Source organism: Xiphophorus hellerii, chromosome 16 (genome assembly GCF_003331165.1).
Source record: "Xiphophorus hellerii strain 12219 chromosome 16, Xiphophorus_hellerii-4.1, whole genome shotgun sequence".
Classification (NCBI taxonomy): Eukaryota; Metazoa; Chordata; class Actinopteri; order Cyprinodontiformes; family Poeciliidae; genus Xiphophorus; species Xiphophorus hellerii.
Genome location: NC_045687.1, coordinates 7755566 through 7773475, shown reverse-complemented (window position 1 = coordinate 7773475; position 17910 = coordinate 7755566). Strand labels below are relative to the sequence as shown.

At 34.0% G+C, this 17910-nt stretch overlaps 2 protein-coding genes across 4 annotated transcripts; both read left to right on the top strand.

Annotated features, from left to right (window-relative positions):
• The first annotated feature begins 613 nt into the window (after nt 1-613).
• Nucleotides 614-10350, top strand: LOC116735410 (apoptosis regulator BAX-like). Of its 2 annotated transcripts, XM_032587311.1 has the most exons (7): nt 624-739; nt 3353-3421; nt 3549-3643; nt 3972-4098; nt 4497-4614; nt 5282-5358; nt 5535-5779. In XM_032587311.1, the coding sequence occupies exons 1-7, from the start codon at nt 686-688 to the stop codon at nt 5643-5645; spliced, it is 651 nt and encodes a 216-aa protein (XP_032443202.1). In that variant the 5' UTR covers nt 624-685; the 3' UTR covers nt 5646-5779. The 2 variants fall into 2 exon arrangements, with proteins under 2 accessions (XP_032443203.1, XP_032443202.1); XM_032587312.1 differs by lacking the exons at nt 3353-3421; nt 3549-3643; nt 3972-4098; ... (1 more) ...; nt 5282-5358; nt 5535-5779 and adding exons at nt 7392-7440; nt 8311-8463; nt 8590-8725; nt 8949-9053; nt 9156-10350 and having other exon boundaries at nt 614-739.
• Nucleotides 10351-12070: 1720 nt separating this feature from the next.
• On the top strand, nt 12071-16615 carry LOC116735411 (apoptosis regulator BAX). 2 transcript variants are annotated; one of them, XM_032587314.1, is made up of 6 exons: nt 12072-12189; nt 12794-12842; nt 14222-14377; nt 14480-14615; nt 14708-14812; nt 15230-16615. In XM_032587314.1, the coding sequence occupies exons 1-6, from the start codon at nt 12162-12164 to the stop codon at nt 15326-15328; spliced, it is 573 nt and encodes a 190-aa protein (XP_032443205.1). In that variant the 5' UTR covers nt 12072-12161; the 3' UTR covers nt 15329-16615. The 2 variants fall into 2 exon arrangements, with proteins under 2 accessions (XP_032443206.1, XP_032443205.1); XM_032587315.1 differs by lacking the exon at nt 14222-14377 and having other exon boundaries at nt 12071-12189.
• Nucleotides 16616-17910: the final 1295 nt, after the last annotated feature.

Here is a 17910-nt window from a genome sequence, read left to right as displayed (position 1 = left end):
CTGGTTCAAGTCTTCTCTGCATCCCCAGAATAAGAAACAAACAAAACATGGAGAATCAATGTTCAGTCTTTTAATTCAAGACTATAAACACACAATTTTTTAAGAGATGCTTTTACAGGAAACAGCTTAATTTTGGCTGGATTACAACATTTTAATTATTTACTAGAAAACTAGAAAACTGTAAAACAGCTGAAACACTGACCTCTTTTAAATCTCGACTGAAAACCCACCCGTTTAGAATTGTATTTGAAATGTAATCAATTACAAATTTATTGATGGAACTTGACTTAATGCTGTGTTTTGATTGTTGATTCTATGTTACATTGTGTTTCTGTGTTTGTAATGATGTAGAGCACTTTGAAATGCCTTGCTGCTGAAATGTGCTATACAAATAAAATTTGATTGATTGATTTATCTTTATTCTGTAAGGTATTTTTGTTTGTTTTTTGTTTTATATGTTAATTGCATTGTATTTTCAGCACATAAGCATTTTTGAACTACCTTCTTGATGAAATTTACAATAATAGTAAACATGACTTCACAGTATTTGTCGTACAGCATTCCGCCATGATTGCAACTTGAGAAGCCACACCTTTTTCCGGTTTTAGATCTCGCGAGTTTTCACGACATAAACGATGTCATAAATCACCTGTACTTCCCTAAGAAATGAAAAGGTCAAACTTGTATGCGGAAATGTCAGAAAAAAATATGGCATCGGGAGGAGAAGGAAACGCTGAAGGTACAGGTTATTCGAAAATACAACTTGTAACAACGTTCCTAGCTGTGTGACATATTTAAGATAACTTTATTATGTTTAGCGGTTTGTGTAGCCTACGGGAGTTGCGGGCAACTTTAGAAATAAGTATTATACTAAAATTAAAACACCTTAACCCTCACACCCGGAAAATACAACCGCAGTGAAGTTAGTTTCAAGTTGGATATTCGATATTCGAGCTCCGCGGAGTAAGCGGCGTTTAGCTCAAGGTTGATCCGATTTATGAACGCTACTGTCGGCCAGCGGTTCTCCACCGCTCCCGGCCGCAGCGCCCGAAGGTTCACTTAGGGACTATCAACAAATTACTGAACCTAACATTCCTGTCAAAGAAATATAATGTTTTCTTCAATAGCTTCCAGGTCATGTGACCTATTGACTCAAAATCACTTTGGAATAATTATACTAGTCTCTTTAGATGAGGCACAGTCATTTGTTTTCCATTTTAAATCATTTTCAATTTTTTAGGAATTTTTTTCATCAAAATTTAGTGTTTTTCTTCAATAGCTTCCAGGTCATGTGACCTATTGACTCAAAATCACTTTGAAATAATTCTAATAGTCCCTTTAATTGAGGCACAGACATTTGTTTTCCATTTTAAATCATTTTCCATTTTTTAGGATTTTTTTTCTTCAAAATTGAGGGTTTTTCTTCAATAGCTTCCAGGTCATGTGACCTATTGACTCAAAATCACTTTGAAATAATTCTAATAGTCTCTTTAGATGAGGCACAGTCATTTGTTTTCCATTTTTAGCCATTTTCCATTTTTTAGGAATTTTTTTCTTCAAAATTGACTGTTTTTCTTCAATAGCTTCCAGGTCATGTGACCTATTGACTCAAAATCACTTTGAAATTGTTCTACCAGTCTGTATAGATGAGGCACAGTCATTTGTTTTCCATTTTTAGCCATTTTCCATTTTTTAGGAATTTTTTTCTTCAAAATTGAGGGTTTTTCTTCAATAGCTTCCAGGTCATGTGACCTATTGATTCAAAATCACTTTGAAATTGTTCTACCAGTCTGTATAGATGAGGCACAGTCATTTGATTTCCATTTTTAGCCATTTTCCATTTTTTAGGAATTTTTTTCTTCAAAATTCAGAGTTTTTCTTCAATAGCTTCCAGGTCATGTGACCTATTGACTCAAAATCACTTTGAAATAATTCTAATAGTCCCTTTAATTGAGGCACAGACATTTGTTTTCCATTTTAAATCATTTTCCATTTTTTAGGAATTTTTTTCTTCAAAATTAAGTGTTTTTCTTCAATAGCTTCCAGGTCATGTGACCTATTGACTCAAAATCACTTTGAAATAATTCTAATAGTCTCTTTAGATGAGGCACAGTCATTTGTTTTCCATTTTAAATCATTTTCAATTTTTAATTAATTTATTTCATCAAAATTGAGGGTTTTTCTTCAATAGCTTCCAGGTCATGTGACCTATTGACTCAAAATCACTTTGAAATAATTCTAATAGTCTCTTTAGATGAGGCACAGTCATTTGATTTCCATTTTAAATCATTTTCCATTTTTTATTAATTTATTTCATCAAAATTGAGTGTTTTTCTTCAATAGCTTCCAGGTCATGTGACCTATTGATTCAAAATCACTTTGAAATTGTTCTACCAGTCTGTATAGATGAGGCACAGTCATTTGATTTCCATTTTTAGCCATTTTCCATTTTTTAGGAATTTTTTTCTTCAAAATTGAGGGTTTTTCTTCAATAGCTTCCAGGTCATGTGACCTATTGACTCAAAATCACTTTGAAATAATTCTAATAGTCTCTTTAGATGAGGCACAGTCATTTGTTTTCCATTTTAAATCATTTTCAATTTTTAATTAATTTATTTCATCAAAATTGAGGGTTTTTCTTCAATAGCTTCCAGGTCATGTGACCTATTGAGTCAAAATCACTTTGGAATAATTCTAATAGTCTCTTTAATTGAGGCACAGTCATTTGTTTTCCATTTTTAGCCATTTTCCATTTTTAATTAATTTTTTTCTTCAAAATTGAGTGTTTTTCTTCAATAGCTTCCAGGTCATGTGACCTATTGACTCAAAATCACTTTGAACTTGTTCTAATAGTCCCTTTAATTGAGGCACAGACATTTGTTTTCCATTTTAAATCATTTTCAATTTTTAATTAATTTTTTTCTTCAAAATTGAGTGTTTTTCTTCAATAGCTTCCAGGTCATGTGACCTATTGACTCAAAATCACTTTGGAATAATTCTAATAGTCTCTTTAGATGAGGCACAGTCATTTGTTTTCCATTTTTAGCCATTTTCCATTTTTTAGGAATTTTTTTCTTCAAAATTGAGTGTTTTTCTTCAATAGCTTCCAGGTCATGTGACCTATTGACTCAAAATCACTTTGGAATAATTCTAATAGTTTCTTTAGATGAGGCACAGACATTTGTTTGCGATCTAAATTAATTATAAATTTTAAAACACCTTCTCATTGAAAAGCAAAATTGTCAGTAAAAGTAAATACTGACATGTGGGAAAAGATTAATTGCGAGACATGTGCTTAAAGTTTGTCTTTATGTTAACATTTAATTTTTGAACATTTTTAATGCCATTTCAGGTAAACTTTGACAACTATGAAGCAGTTCTGTCATTTGTCCTTGTGAACAACAATCACTGGAAGTTGCTGGTTTGTGATTTTTTGTCTATAATCAATATTTTTTCATTTTATGGTTTGGATAGAGCATGACATATTCACATTAGTTTTAATGAAATTTTTCTTTGTTATGCCCCTTTACTTTGTTGATCTGTTTTAGTACATCAATGCAGAAGCCAGAACTGTATTCCTAATAGATCCTGCACAAGTATCATCTGAGCTTGTGGACTCCCAAAAGGCAGCTAAAAGAATACAGTAAATAAAGCTCTAATAAATTTTTAAAATGTATTAAAAATTAATAAATTTGCAAAGTGACCACATAGAGATTGAGTTAAAAATCTGAATGTATGTGACATTCAGATTTCTGAATATATTATTGAAATATATTATCCATAACATTTTTTCAAAATATATTATGTAAAAAATATTTCTATTAATTTAAATGTTTATGTAAATATTAATTTCAATAAACTTAACATTGTTGTTGTTAACAGAAACTGATAAGAGGAAAGCGTGAGTTGTCTTATGAGTGGAATTACAGAATACAATTGCTCTTACACAAATCATTTTGTTTGTTATCCAGAGAATACTTCAAAATGAGAAGGACATGCCATGGAAAAATAGACTGGGTTGGGATCCAATGGAAAGGGGGGACAATGCGCCACCCTATTCAACAAGACGGAAGCAGCTGTGGAGTTATTGTAGTCAAAGTAAATTAATGAGTTCATGTTTTTTGTTATACAAGTGTGGATACTGTGTAATTATTATAGAGAAAAGTTGTCTATCATCAAATACAGTCTCTCTGGTTAGTTAAAATGGGCTTTCGGAATTGTGGAAAGAGTGTGTATTCACTTGGAGGAATACAGACTCCCCCAACAGTAGCCCATAACTGGGGTCAGTGCAACATGCCACACAGTATTTGTAATTACAGTTCTTTCATCATCTTCTAAATGTTGAAACATTTAGATGTTTCACTACAGGTATCTGTACTAACAAACATACCTGTTTTAGTATATGTGGGTACACTATATATGTCCACATGAATGTTTTAAGTCTGATGCATTATAATGCCATAAAAAAAGTCTTTAAAAACTTTTTTTTTCTTTAGATGGCAAAAGCACTGATGGAAGCCTTCCCTCTGATGCCAGATGTAGATTTTGACACAACAAAAAAGGCAATGAAAAGTGAAAGAAGAACTCTCGCTCTTCAAATCCTTGATGCATCAGGTATACCATGTGCATTTCGACTTACAATACATAAACATACACACATATATATTGCAGAATCTCCCCAGCTCTTACATTACTGAACCAGTCTTGACTGGTGAATTTAAGGTTTTTTATTTTATTTGATTAAGATCAACCACCATCATCAAAGTCACCACAATAACCTCAATAAATGTGAAAACTAAAACATATACAAACATTGTAATACAAAACATGAACTTAACCAATAAAGATAACAAAACTAAACAGACCTCGCTGCTTTCGCTGGGGAACACTAAGTTTTGATTTCTTTGTGACAAGCACATCTTGACAGTTCAATTAATTCACTGTTTCAATGACTCTTTCAACTTATATAGAGTCTGCCCTCATTAGCTCCTGCAGCCCGTGAGGTCAATAAAAAAAAAAATAAATTACAAAATGCAAATTCCATTTCACAAAATATAAACCACCAACAGTGCCAATCCAAACAGACAAAGATATCTAAACGATATGCAACATTGATAATTTAGAAAATTTACTTTAGTTTACAAATGTATTTTATATAATCTCCAAGTATTAATAATTTTAAATTAATTTTCTGAAATAATTAGCTATTTTGTTATATATATATATATCGATCTATCAATCTATCTTGTTTGAATATGCTGTATATTCTTCTTGATTACAGTATTTGATGACCACTGTTGGTGTGCGATGTGCGCTGCATACAAAGCCCCGGGGTCTGGCCCTGGAATGACAGACTGGGTGAGAAATCAAGAGTTGTCAATGTAAAATTCAGAATTAGACACAGGAAATGACTCTTGGGAGCCATGAAATGTTTTATATAATAAATGACAAGCAATTAAACACCAAACTGTGTGACAGGAGATGAGTAAGTTCAATACTGCTAAACATGTATATTTTCTTGTATTTGTGAACAGATCCAGTGTGACAACTGTGACCGATGGTACCATGCCCTGTGCATAAATATGAAGAGCACAGAATTTCAAAAGAAAAAAACAGGCAGTTGGAAATGTGTATTGTGTAGTTAATCTGAAAACTAGAAACTGTGTTCATTATTGTTCGAAATACGTTTTGAAAATATCTGTGGAAAATGAAAATGTAATATGTTTGTGTGGCATTGATGCTATGTGTGATGTATAAAGTGTACTGGAATCATTTCAAATTGATAAGTAATTTTATGACGTTATCTGAAAGCTATTGAGCAACAAACTTAAACTTTAAGGAAAAGATTCCTAAAAATTATAAAATAAAAACATAAAACATAAATAAATGTCTGTGCCTCATCTATAGGGACTAGTATAATTATTCCAAAGTGATTTTGAGTCAATAGGTCACATGACCTGGAAGCTATTGAAGAAAAACCCTCAATTTTGATGAAATAAATTCTTTAAAAATTGAAAATGATTTAAAATGGAAAACAAATGACTGTGCCTCATCGATACAGACTGGTAGAACAAGTTCAAAGTGATTTTGAATCAATAGGTCACATGACCTGGAAGCTATTGAAGAAAAACTCTCAATTTTGAAGAAAAAAATTCCTAAAAAATGGAAAATGGCTAAAAATGGAAAACAAATGACTGTGCCTCATCTAAAGAGACTATTAGAACAAGTTCAAAGTGATTTTGAGTCAATAGGTCACATGACCTGGAAGCTATTGAAGAAAAACCCTCAATTTTGAAGAAAAAAATTCCTAAAAAATGGAAAATGGCTAAAAATGGAAAACAAATGACTGTGCCTCATCTAAAGAGACTATTAGAACAAGTTCAAAGTGATTTTGAGTCAATAGGTCACATGACCTGGAAGCTATTGAAGAAAAACCCTCAATTTTGAAGAAAAAAATTCCTAAAAAATGGAAAATGGCTAAAAATGGAAAACAAATGACTGTGCCTCATCTATACAGACTATTAGAATTATTTCAAAGTGATTTTGAGTCAATAGGTCACATGACCTGGAAGCTATTGAATAAAAACCCTCAATTTTGAAGAAAAAAATTCCTAAAAAATGGAAAATGGCTAAAAATGGAAAACAAATGACTGTGCCTCATCTATACAGACTATTAGAATTATTTCAAAGTGATTTTGACTCAATAGGTCACATGACCTGGAAGCTATTGAAGAAAAACCCTCAATTTTGATGAAAAAAATTAATTAAAAATTGAAAATGATTTAAAATGGAAAACAAATGACTGTGCCTCATCTAAAGAGACTAGTATAATTATTCCAAAGTGATTTTGAGTCAATAGGTCACATGACCTGGAAGCTATTGAAGAAAACATTATATTTCTTTGACAGGAATGTTAGGTTCAGTAATTTGTTGATAGTCCCTAAGTGAACCTTCGGGCGCTGCGGCCGGGAGCGGTGGAGAACCGCTGGCCGAGAGTAGCGTTCCGAAATCGGATCAACTTTCAGCTAAACGTCGGTTACTCCGCGGAGCTCGGGCCGGGAGCGGTGGAGAACCGCTGGCCGACAGTAGCGTTCATAAATCGGATCAACTTTCAGCTAAACGCCGCTTACTCCGCGGAGCTCGAATATCGAATATCCAACTTGAAACTAACTTCACTGCGGTGAAAATACAATGGAAAAACGGCACTCGGGTGTTCCGCTGCATGCTAATGGGGTTTAAACAAATAAAGACAAATGTATGAAATGCTTTTTTTATAACTTTTTAAAAACAAACTGTAAAAGTTTCATTTTCAACTTAATTATGAGTTTTATTTTCATTTAGCCATATCGTCATTTCGATGATGTAACTCTTGTCTGATTCTTGTCTTTTAGGATCTTTAATAGATACCATAGTGAAACAGCTAATTGTGTTGTTAAAGAAGTAAGTATCACTGCATAACTTTGCATGATTACATTAAAAAAGAAATAAATATGAAGAATCGAAGTGCTAGTGTTTCAAATTACGTCTTACCAAAATATTTGTTATTAAATCATTATTTCTCTGTAGGTTGTGTTCTCTTAAGTTTGATGTTATTGTTTTTCATTTAGTGTCATTTACAGTCAGATGGTACATTCTCTCTCTCTTCAGATCCGTTCAGACTTTCAGTTTCCAATTCCAGAAATGTCTGTTATTGTGAGGCAGACACTTTGGCACCTGTCACTGATGAAGGAGACTGATAGGAGGACATTTTCCTGTCCTTATTAAGCTGGGACTTTTCTTTATACTGTAATGTAGGTGTTGCTGTGGGTCCTGCTGTGGGTCCAGAGCCTCAATAGATGAAAATTATTAGATAACATTTTCTGTTCTGTTTGACATCAAGAAATGGTACAAAAAAATCTAATTAGCTTTTTTTCTTTAAACCACTCTTTGTATCAGTACTCTTGAAAGTTTAGTTTAGCACAGATCCCGGTGAATAGTGTGACAAGTTTAGGGGAGCAAATAAAGACAAATGTATGAAGGTCCAAGCAAAGAAAAATTGCATTAGAATTTGTCATGAGCCAGGTAGTGGGCTAGATGCTGTTTACATTTTTTTTTTTTAAAAGAAGGAAAACAACTTTAAGTGATTATTGAACAGATTCTAATATGCCATAAGCCCATATCAACAATATTGTTATCCTGGTGATCTAAATATATTAAACGATTGTACACAGCTACTTCAATTATTTTTAACAACTTCACAAAGTAGCTGCTTTTTAGGCAATATGCCTCATTCTGTTTGCCTGATCTACACCCACCTCGTTCTCCTTTTAGTTTCATCTGGAAGCAGATCGAAAGACGTTCACTGGGTGATGCTGAAATGATTCGGAAAGAACTGGATGCACCACAGCTTTGTACCCCACAAATGCAAAAAATCTCTCAGTGTCTCCAGGTTGTTGGAGATCAAGTGGATGGAGATGTTCAAAGGTGAGCTTGCCTTTCTGGTAGGATTGTAACTCTAATTTAAGCACAAAAATGGATTTTGAAAACCATAAGTTGTAGAATTAATTGTCTTTCCCTTAACCAAATATGGATTTTTTTCCCCCTCCATAGTGCAATGACAGATCAAACAATACGTCCCTCAATAGACAACTACATAAAAGTTGTCCTCGGGATCTTTTCAGACGGTGAAATCAACTGGGGCAGGGTGGTTACAGTATTTTCCTTTACCTGCCTATTCGTTTTGAAAGTAAGTGAAGCACTTAGTTTCTTTTTAGTGAATTATTGCAGTCATCCACATTAGTGTTAAAAGTATTTATATTTGATCAACTTTGAGTTTTTTTAATTTTAGAAGTATTTGATCATTCTTATTTTAAAAACCAAGTTTAACTTGTGTTCAAGTAGGTAACAGGTTTATTCAATTAAATTGAAATAAATAAATTCAATTAAACACTTTCCACACATCTTGCTAGGCATATGAAGACAACATTTATGACATGATAAAAAACATAATCAACTGGACCATAGATTATTTCCGGAATAAGGTTGTCAACTGGATAAAAGATCAAGGTGGCTGGGTAAGAAACTCACCAACAAATCGTGTTTGAGGACATTGCTAACTGGTTGTTGAGCTTTGGTCATAAAAAGAAGGTTAGTAATATTCATATGTATATTTTCAGGAGGGGATTTACTCCTACATTGGCACTCCCACATGGCAAACTGTGGCAATTTTTCTGGCTGGTGTTCTCACCACCCTTTTTATCACCCACAATGCGAAGCGCCCGTGAGGCACAAACGGAAGAACTATGCAACAGTTGAATGAGAAGATAATGGGCGTCTGCAAGTCAAGTCAAACAAAAGGAACTCGTATACAGGGAAGGATTCCTTATCTCCCATTCGATTGTGAGTTGGACTAGAAGTGCTCCTGTTTACATGCACAAAATCAGAGGGACGGGGAAGATTTTAGAGTTAAAGGGGAAAAAAAGTGAACTGAATAATTTTTAGTTGGAAAAAGCAGAGTTTCAGTAGATGTCACGTATTTACATTTATTTGCACTTTTGGTACTTACTACATTTTTCAAGTGTCTAGAACTGAATATTTAGTTCCAAGTTGTTTCAGAAACTATGCCTACCCAACATACTGTCAGTTCATATTTTGTGGAACAGGCACTGCTATCCACTTCAAAGTTTGTGGACACTTTATTTGAAATGTGCTGTCAATTACACCTTGTGAGTCTGTAAGTTAAGCATTTGGCGAATTATATAAATATATTACTCTTGAAAGATGTTATCTTCTAACACCCTTATATATGTGTCTATTTCAACATCTACAATATTAAAATGTAGTTAGTACCATGTGGAGCATTGTTGGAATAAAAAAAAATGTCTGAAAAGCAATTTGTAGAACCTACATTAATGTTAGAATGTGCCTTATTGTACGTCATGCGCTCTGTCAGAGCTCAAGTGCTCTGTCTGAACTTTGGTGAACTGTATTTCAGAATGTAAAAGGTATTTTTAAAGCATCTGCTTTAATTGAATGACATGCAATCATCACCTTGAGTTTTCATGCATTTTTGTCTACATGTATTTACTTGTGTTTTGAGACATTGGGGTTTGTTCATCATGTGTTTTTGAGTGTCATGGACTAATATTTAATGTGAGCATTGAAAGAAGTTTATGTTCAACCTAATTTTTGACAAGTTCTGAGCACTTTATATCTGACTAATAGAACTGCTGTAATATTATATAGTTAGTGCCTTCTGTTTTTTTATGAGAATAATTGTATTACAAGGTTTCAACATTTTCTGCCTTACAAGGCTGAAAAATGCCTCAAATTCACATCATAAGTTGAAATAAATGCCTCCTTTTTAAATACTCCTTTTGTCATGTACATCCCTCACTTTGAACTCTGTAATTCTTAAACCTTTTTAAGGTTGCTTTAACTTTTTGCATTGATTCAACATTAACTCCAGATTATTCAAGTGCTTATTTAATTATTTCAAATACTCAATTTAAAGGGGAAAAAAAGATTCTTTAAATTGGGCAAAAGAATTTGAAAGCTTCTGTAAAGACTCTTAAACTTTTTTTATTATTATTACATTTATACAATGAACTGAATCTATGACTGAACTCCTTATCTTTTTCAAGATTTCAAACCTGAATCAAATGTTTCAGCTAAGGTTTACTCTTGACTCCAATGTGCTGTTTTTGTAAAATGCAAGCCAGCATTTTATGGTAAATTTTACCTTTTCCATATGGAAAAGTCACCTGATTTTACTTGTGGCTTAAATTGAAGGATGTGTAGTATTCTTAATTTTGCTGGCTTATAAGGAAAAATGTTTTAATAAGAATATCTTTAGCTTCTCAAGTTAGTCCAGACTTTCAATACAACCTAAGAAGAAAAGAAGCTCACCTCAGGTGCGACAGACAGGGAAGAGCGATCTTATCAAGTTGTTAGACACGGACGGGAAGAAATGAAAACACAAATAACCATCTCAAGTTACTGTTTGGACTCCAGCCTTCCGGAATTATTTTCACTCTATAAGATAACATCTACTTTTAAAAGTGGCTTCACAATGTTGAAAATATTGTCAAATAAAGGATAATAAATCTGGACAACCTTCTGCAAGAAAATTAAGCACAATACTTTAACACAAATTTAAAAAACAGAGGGCTTAATTTATGCAAATATTTATTATGGACAATTAAAATAGCATCTTATATCCTTGCTCATTTAAATGAATTTACACATTGAATGATTTGGCAAAAATGACCAGATGGCTTAAAAATCACCTTTTACCTCAATTTTAAAAAAATACAAGACTTTATTAAATATTCCTTCAATCATTATATTCAACACATGTAATTGGACTTCAGTTCCACTCAGTTTTCTTTAAATAGAGCTGAATTATGAGACTTTATAAATTGGCCCTATTAGCATTCAGTCCAGTACAAATTCAGCTCAATTTCTAATAAGATCCAATCAGACTGTCACATTTAGATAATTTTCTATACAGTACACTTTAAACTCATAATGCTACATGTTCCCCTAAGTATGACCTCAGACTAATCTCCTATGCAATAATTCATGGCATAATGATAAGTAAAACACAGAAAGGCAGGTGCTCTTGTCAAATCTTTCTCACCAAGCACAACATCAATTTTGAACCTCTTTGCAATCTTTGGCTGCAACTGAACGATATAAAGATTTTTTAAAAAGGGAGGAGAAGAAAATAACAACAAAATAAATCATACCAGTACAGTTTATGTCTGGTTAATCAGGTTTTCTATGGTTGACAGCAGGTTCGCACCAAACAAAGAAAATTAAACGTCGAGTCAAATTGTGGTTCGACAGCAAGGGTGTGGACACTGCAACTGTGTTGTTGTAGATTTTATATTATATTTCATATGGTTAAAAACTGTGACAAATACGTTTTAAAATTAAAGTTATACTTGTTTGGCCATCAATATTGTTAGCTGTGATACAGATGAGTCATTTCGCAAGAAAACATTGTGTTTATGTTTGTAGTAGCTATTGTTCAGATTGTCAAGACAACGTGACTAACCTCATAAACCTTCAGCTCTGTGCATCATAGTCACATCAGCATCAAGGAGAAGCAGAGGAGAGAAAAAAGATGTGGTCACATGACTGTGCGGAAGTAGAAGCCGGGGAGGCAGACGAGCAAAATGGCAGAAGGAGGTGGAGGTGATCAAGGTATTGGCTGGCATCTACTATGTTTTTTTATTAGTGTAAGCTGTGACAGTGTTCCTAAATGTTTTGTAGGGGTAGAGGACCTTCCAGATTAGCGGTTTGCTTAGGGGTTTTTAGTTCCACGTTTATCGGACTGTCGCAAAAAAAGACAACAAAAAAACCCCACCGTTGCCTGAACTGATGTTAGCTTAGCAAAACTGCTAAGTCTTAGCACTGATGCTGTAGGGTTTTTTTTTTGTGCTTTTTAGAGACTAACGTCAAAACATTGGTATGTGGATATTAATTTGTATTCTTCTCTTCACGCCTAAAAACCCTTAATATTCACCAGGAAGCTAGAATATTTTGAATATTAAAAGAAAATGTTGAAATTATTTAGCTAAACCTGACTCCTGGGGTTTGACGTGATGCTATGGTGCTCTGGAAGTCTCATCAGAAATATTGATTTCGAAGCATAGATTAAAGAAAAATAATTAATAGTAGGAGTAAACAAGCTGCTGAGGGAGTTTACGCGGGTGTTTAATTTGGGATTGATTTAGGATGAGTCGCGCTTTGGCGCTGGTGTATCAACATTTGAATGATGTGACTCACCCTGACCTTTGTTTCTCAGGAAATTCATCTGAACAGATTGTGGAAGTCGGAGCTGTGTTGTTGAAGGAGTAAGTTAACGTTGCATCTGACTTTTCTTTTCTCCTATAACACTGGAAATAGATGTGATTACTACGAATTGTATTTTGTTAATTTGTCCTGTTGCAAATTATGGTGGCTTGTATTACTGTCTTCAAGTTGATATTACCATTAATCCGGGCCCTGGATGGCTCAGTTAGTACAGCAGGTCCACCATGTGGAGATGCTACGGTCCTCAACTCAATCGTCCTGATGGTATTCAATGTTTTCTATCATGAAGCAACTCAAATATTAATTTTTGGTCTGTTTGTTTTACAAATCTGTGTGCTACTAACTTCTCAGGGTTTTTTTTTTTTCTATGAACACTGTACACCCAACATAATGAGGCTTTTTGCCTGAAACTCTTTCTACTTTGATAAAATACAGCAGAAGAACGTACGCAGAAGTCTTAAAGATTATTTTGTTAGTAGACACTTAGGTATTTTCCATGTCTCTCCAGACATACTTGATGGATTTAAACAGAAATACTTCGTCACGGGTGTCACAACTCATGTTACTGAGTGTCTAAGGACAAAATAATTTTTAAGACGGCATCATATATGGACACAATTGGTTTTATTGATAGAACATATGCAAACTTTTTCAATTCATGCCTGAGTTATGTGTAGGACACTCTGACTAAAACATACCCTAAGGCTCAACAAACCGGTTACAGCTTCTCAAGAAAAAAAACAAAAAAACAATGTGAATGCTGGGTACAGAGTGTTCAGACAGATGAATCTAATTAGTCTCTTAGCATAATTAATAAAAAGCACTTTTGTTATAACAATAACAAAAATTTGTAACATTAGTCTGTAATTACAGTTGTAGCATATTTTTAACGTATTTTAATAAAACTGCTGTAATTATATTCATAAGTGTGATTAATTTGCACTGAGTTCTGATGTATATTTTTATATTATTCTCTAATAGAAAGTCAATATGTGACAAGTTCTTTTTTTTTCTTCAAAATACTGTAAAATGTGCCACCAGACATTGGGTGCTAGCAGACGCCCAATATGATTTACTTTTTAATGTTGGATTTTATTTACGATTGGAATTGGGGTAAATTTAAAAAAAACACTTGTACTTTTTTTTAGATTGTCTTCTTTCAGTTTTAGATCAACTTTTGAGCTTCTTTTGACATCTGGACCTGAAGCATTGTTTTGTTCAAGGTCTATCGTGGTTTATTTGGGTGGAAGATTATTTTAAAGTCATTCTACCTGTCTTGTATATAGCCTGTTGCCTTAGAGCCACTGCTGATAAAACTGCTATTTATTTTAGTGGCTTTGTAATATAGTATCGTGTTATAAATTTTGTGTCAAAGTATCTGGAACTGCAGATCAAACATTTTTCTGTTTTGCCCGAGTAGCTTCATTTACGAGCGGATTCGGCGGCACGTAGACAGTGATGCTGTACTGACCAGAGAGCAGCTCGGCGCACAGGAGCTGTGTGAAAACCACAAGAAGCTCGCTCAGTGCCTTCAGCAGATCGGAGATGAGCTTGATGGAAACATGGATCTGCAAAAGTAGATTAACTCTCTAAATTCCAACACAAAATTTGTAAATGTTTATTCTGTCTGTACATACCCTCACTCATAAATCAACTCGGATAATAATGTTTTTCTTAGGATGATAGATGACTCCGCCCTGAAGCCATCAAAAGACGTCTTCATGAAAGTTGCCTTTCAGATCTTTTCTGATGGTAGATTCAACTGGGGCCGAGTGGTTGCGCTCTTTTACTTCGCCTGCCGACTCGTCATAAAGGTTTGTGAAGCTCCTCTGTTGTTCCTTTGTTTGTACATTGTGGGATTATTACTGAATAATAAAGTGATTTTTTTTTTCCATCCATTTTCTAGGCCCTTGTAACCAAAATCCCTGATATCATCAGAACAATAATTAACTGGACAATAGACTACCTCCGGGATCATGTGATCAACTGGATAAGAGAGCAAGGTGGCTGGGTAAGGAATCTTTAATTACTTCTGATCATGATTACAAACAGTACTGTGCAAAACTCACCAGGAATCCTAAGAGTAAAAGTAGCTTCTCGTGACGTCATTTTAGGAAAATGTGTAGAATTTGTGCAATTGTTTGTTCTTAGTATTTTACCTCTATGCGATAAAAGTTTGTAGGCCTTAAGAGAGCTCCTAACGTGACAAAATGTAGATAGTGTGTTACAGTTATGTTAGGACTTAAGACTTTTTAAGCTAAGATCGGATCTCTCTGAGAACCTTTGCGAATATAGGTCCAGACTTGTCTGAATAATTTGAATAGTTCCCCAAACTTTGGAGTCTTTTGAAACAAAAAAAAATCCAATAAGCAAAATATAGTGTAAATAATTGTGGTTGTTTAAAACTTTGTTGTTGTTTTTTTTTCAGGAGGGAATTCGTTCCTACTTCGGCACGCCCACTTGGCAGACGTTGGGGGTCTTCCTGGCCGGTGTTCTTACCACTGCTTTAGTCATGCGCAAGATGTGAAAACCGCTCTAGGGGCAGGGAGGAGAAAGATGGGAAGACCTACGACTGAAGGAACAGGAGCAGAAACAAGATGATCAAAGGGCCAACGGAAACGAGTCAAGGCAGAGTTAAAAGAAAAATAAATAAATAAGTTGAGCTAGAGGAACTTGTACATGGAGAACCACAATTCCTGTGAAACTGAGAGCTGGACTGGAAGCGCTGTTGTACCCATGATCGTTAAGCCTCTGAGGAGGAGAGATGTGCATGATGCACAAAATCAGAAAGATAGGGAGGATTTCAGACTTGAACAAAGAAGGAACTTTAAATAATTTATTTTTTACTTGGTACAAAGTCACTGCACTCTGTTTCTTACCCTAAGACTAAGTTCAGCTGGATGGAGTGGGTTCTCTGTTATTTTAGTTGTAGTGTCTTTTCTTTCTTTCTTCCTTTCTTTCTTTTTTTCTTTTTTCGTTATCATCATCATGTCTGTATGCTAGCCAATCTCCATTCATATGTTATTGTGAGTAGTCCCCTGACGGAAATCTTCAAAAAACTGGCGGGTATGGACATATTAGATGGTCACGGTGAGACAAGATAATGACATTTTTTAAACAAGTGATAAATTAACTAAAAATTGCAAGTCTGTGCCATGGAGTTTAAGCATTAGATTAAAACAAGCCCAGTTAATTTGTCTCCCCGTAAAACCAGAAATTCAAAGTTTCTAACTATTTCAGGGACTAACGAAGGGTGTCTAATCAGTTGGTTGTGTTCAGAGTTTGTTTACATTTAAAAAAATATTCATCTTATTGTTTAAAAGAAACACAACCTTACCGAATTATTACTGTTGGGGTCACTGAAAATTCTTGGATAAATTTAAATCATTGCTGTTTTGGGTGTTTGGAATACCATTGCAACTGTGACTCCGTTAATACATACAAAAAAAAATAATCTGTTTTTATAAAAGAGCCATGTGTCGTGAGTCAGCAGTTCCTTTGACCTATGAAAGAAGCTGTGCTGCATACACAGAAAGCAGTGGGCTGCTTACCTCACTTTTGATACGTTCAGAGTACTGTATTTTTGCGACAGTTATTGAGACTGCTGCAACGTCATGCAGCTCAAGGCTTTTTATACATTTTCCTTGTTCATCGGTGCCTTGATGTTTGCTTTTTTACTATGAAATCACTTTGATATGAGTTTTCACCTTTTCTATCATATTTGTATGGGCGGAAATTGTCTCAAGGTCCCCTGAAAACCTTTTTGCAGTGACTTGTTATGTTGTGATAAGGAAAATAAATCTTTTAAACTCTTCTTGTGGCTACTTGTGTGCGTTGTTTAGATGAAGTGTTATTATGAAATAGCTAGGTCATGTAAAATGTTAACATTTTTAGAGATGTTTTGTGATATAATGTTGGTTATTATTTGTTTTTTAAATAATCCTACTCACATGTCCTCAGAAAATGCTTTATTACATTTAGTGAAAAAGCGTTTGCAGTGAAACCTTTAGCACTACAGAGGGTTCAATGTTATTTAAACTTAATTTTTTCTGATAGACAAACTTATGCCTGGAGTGCTTAGTAATTTTAGAACCTTTCACTGAGTTGATAGAATATTATTAAATTTGCATTCAATAGGATATTTGATATGTAGTATTGTATTGAGATTCAACCCAAGGCAGGTACTATTATCTGTATGCACATACAAGGAAGTAGTATTTCTCAAGTAAGTGGGAGGGAAATACTGCTCATTGCTTTTCATTCATACCAGCAGTTAAGGCATGACTCAATCTGTTGTTGGGGATATGTTCACTACTGGAAACTGTTCACCTTTCATCCTTAAGATGTCCTTTATAAATTTAACAGTCATCCCTAAGAACAAAACAATGTCCACCTCCCAAAACTTTCTGAAAAACATATTTTTTCATCTTTAAACATGTCAGTATGTTACAACTACTTCTACCTGAAACGTTTATATCAAATATAATCTATATTTTGTGTGATTTAACCAAGTATGGCTACCAATCTTTTTTTTTTTCAGTTGAAAAAACAAAACTAAAAATGGTACTCTACCATCAGCAATGCGCCACTATGATTAAAAAAAAATCTCAAATAAGATAGTATCTCAATATAGAGATGATTCATTATAATAGATGATATTTCTTTTAACATTAAAGGCGGAAACGGGCTTCAATAGCGATGCAGTCTGCAAGAAAAACAAGTTTGAATTCAGCTACATTCTTTAAATGGTGAAAAGTTCTGCCATCTGGTGGTACAGATTAAAATTGATTTTGAGCCCAAAATGAAAAATTAGCAAAAAGAAATGCAATTTAAATATATTTTTTTATTTGCCGCTTTTGGGAAAGCTGGCAGCATTTTTGATTAATATTTTATTCACACTTGATTACTCTTATTCAAGATAAGGCAAGTCTGTGACATTTTGCTTTTTGTCATGTCACCATAGCAAATGAGTACGAAAATACATGGTCAACATTTTCAAAAGGAATGAGACGCCACACCCAATGATGCAAAGCAAACTGAGCTTCCATTAAACCTCAGCAGAACTACAGTCTGATCTGATCCCCTCCATGCCACATTACATTGATGAGG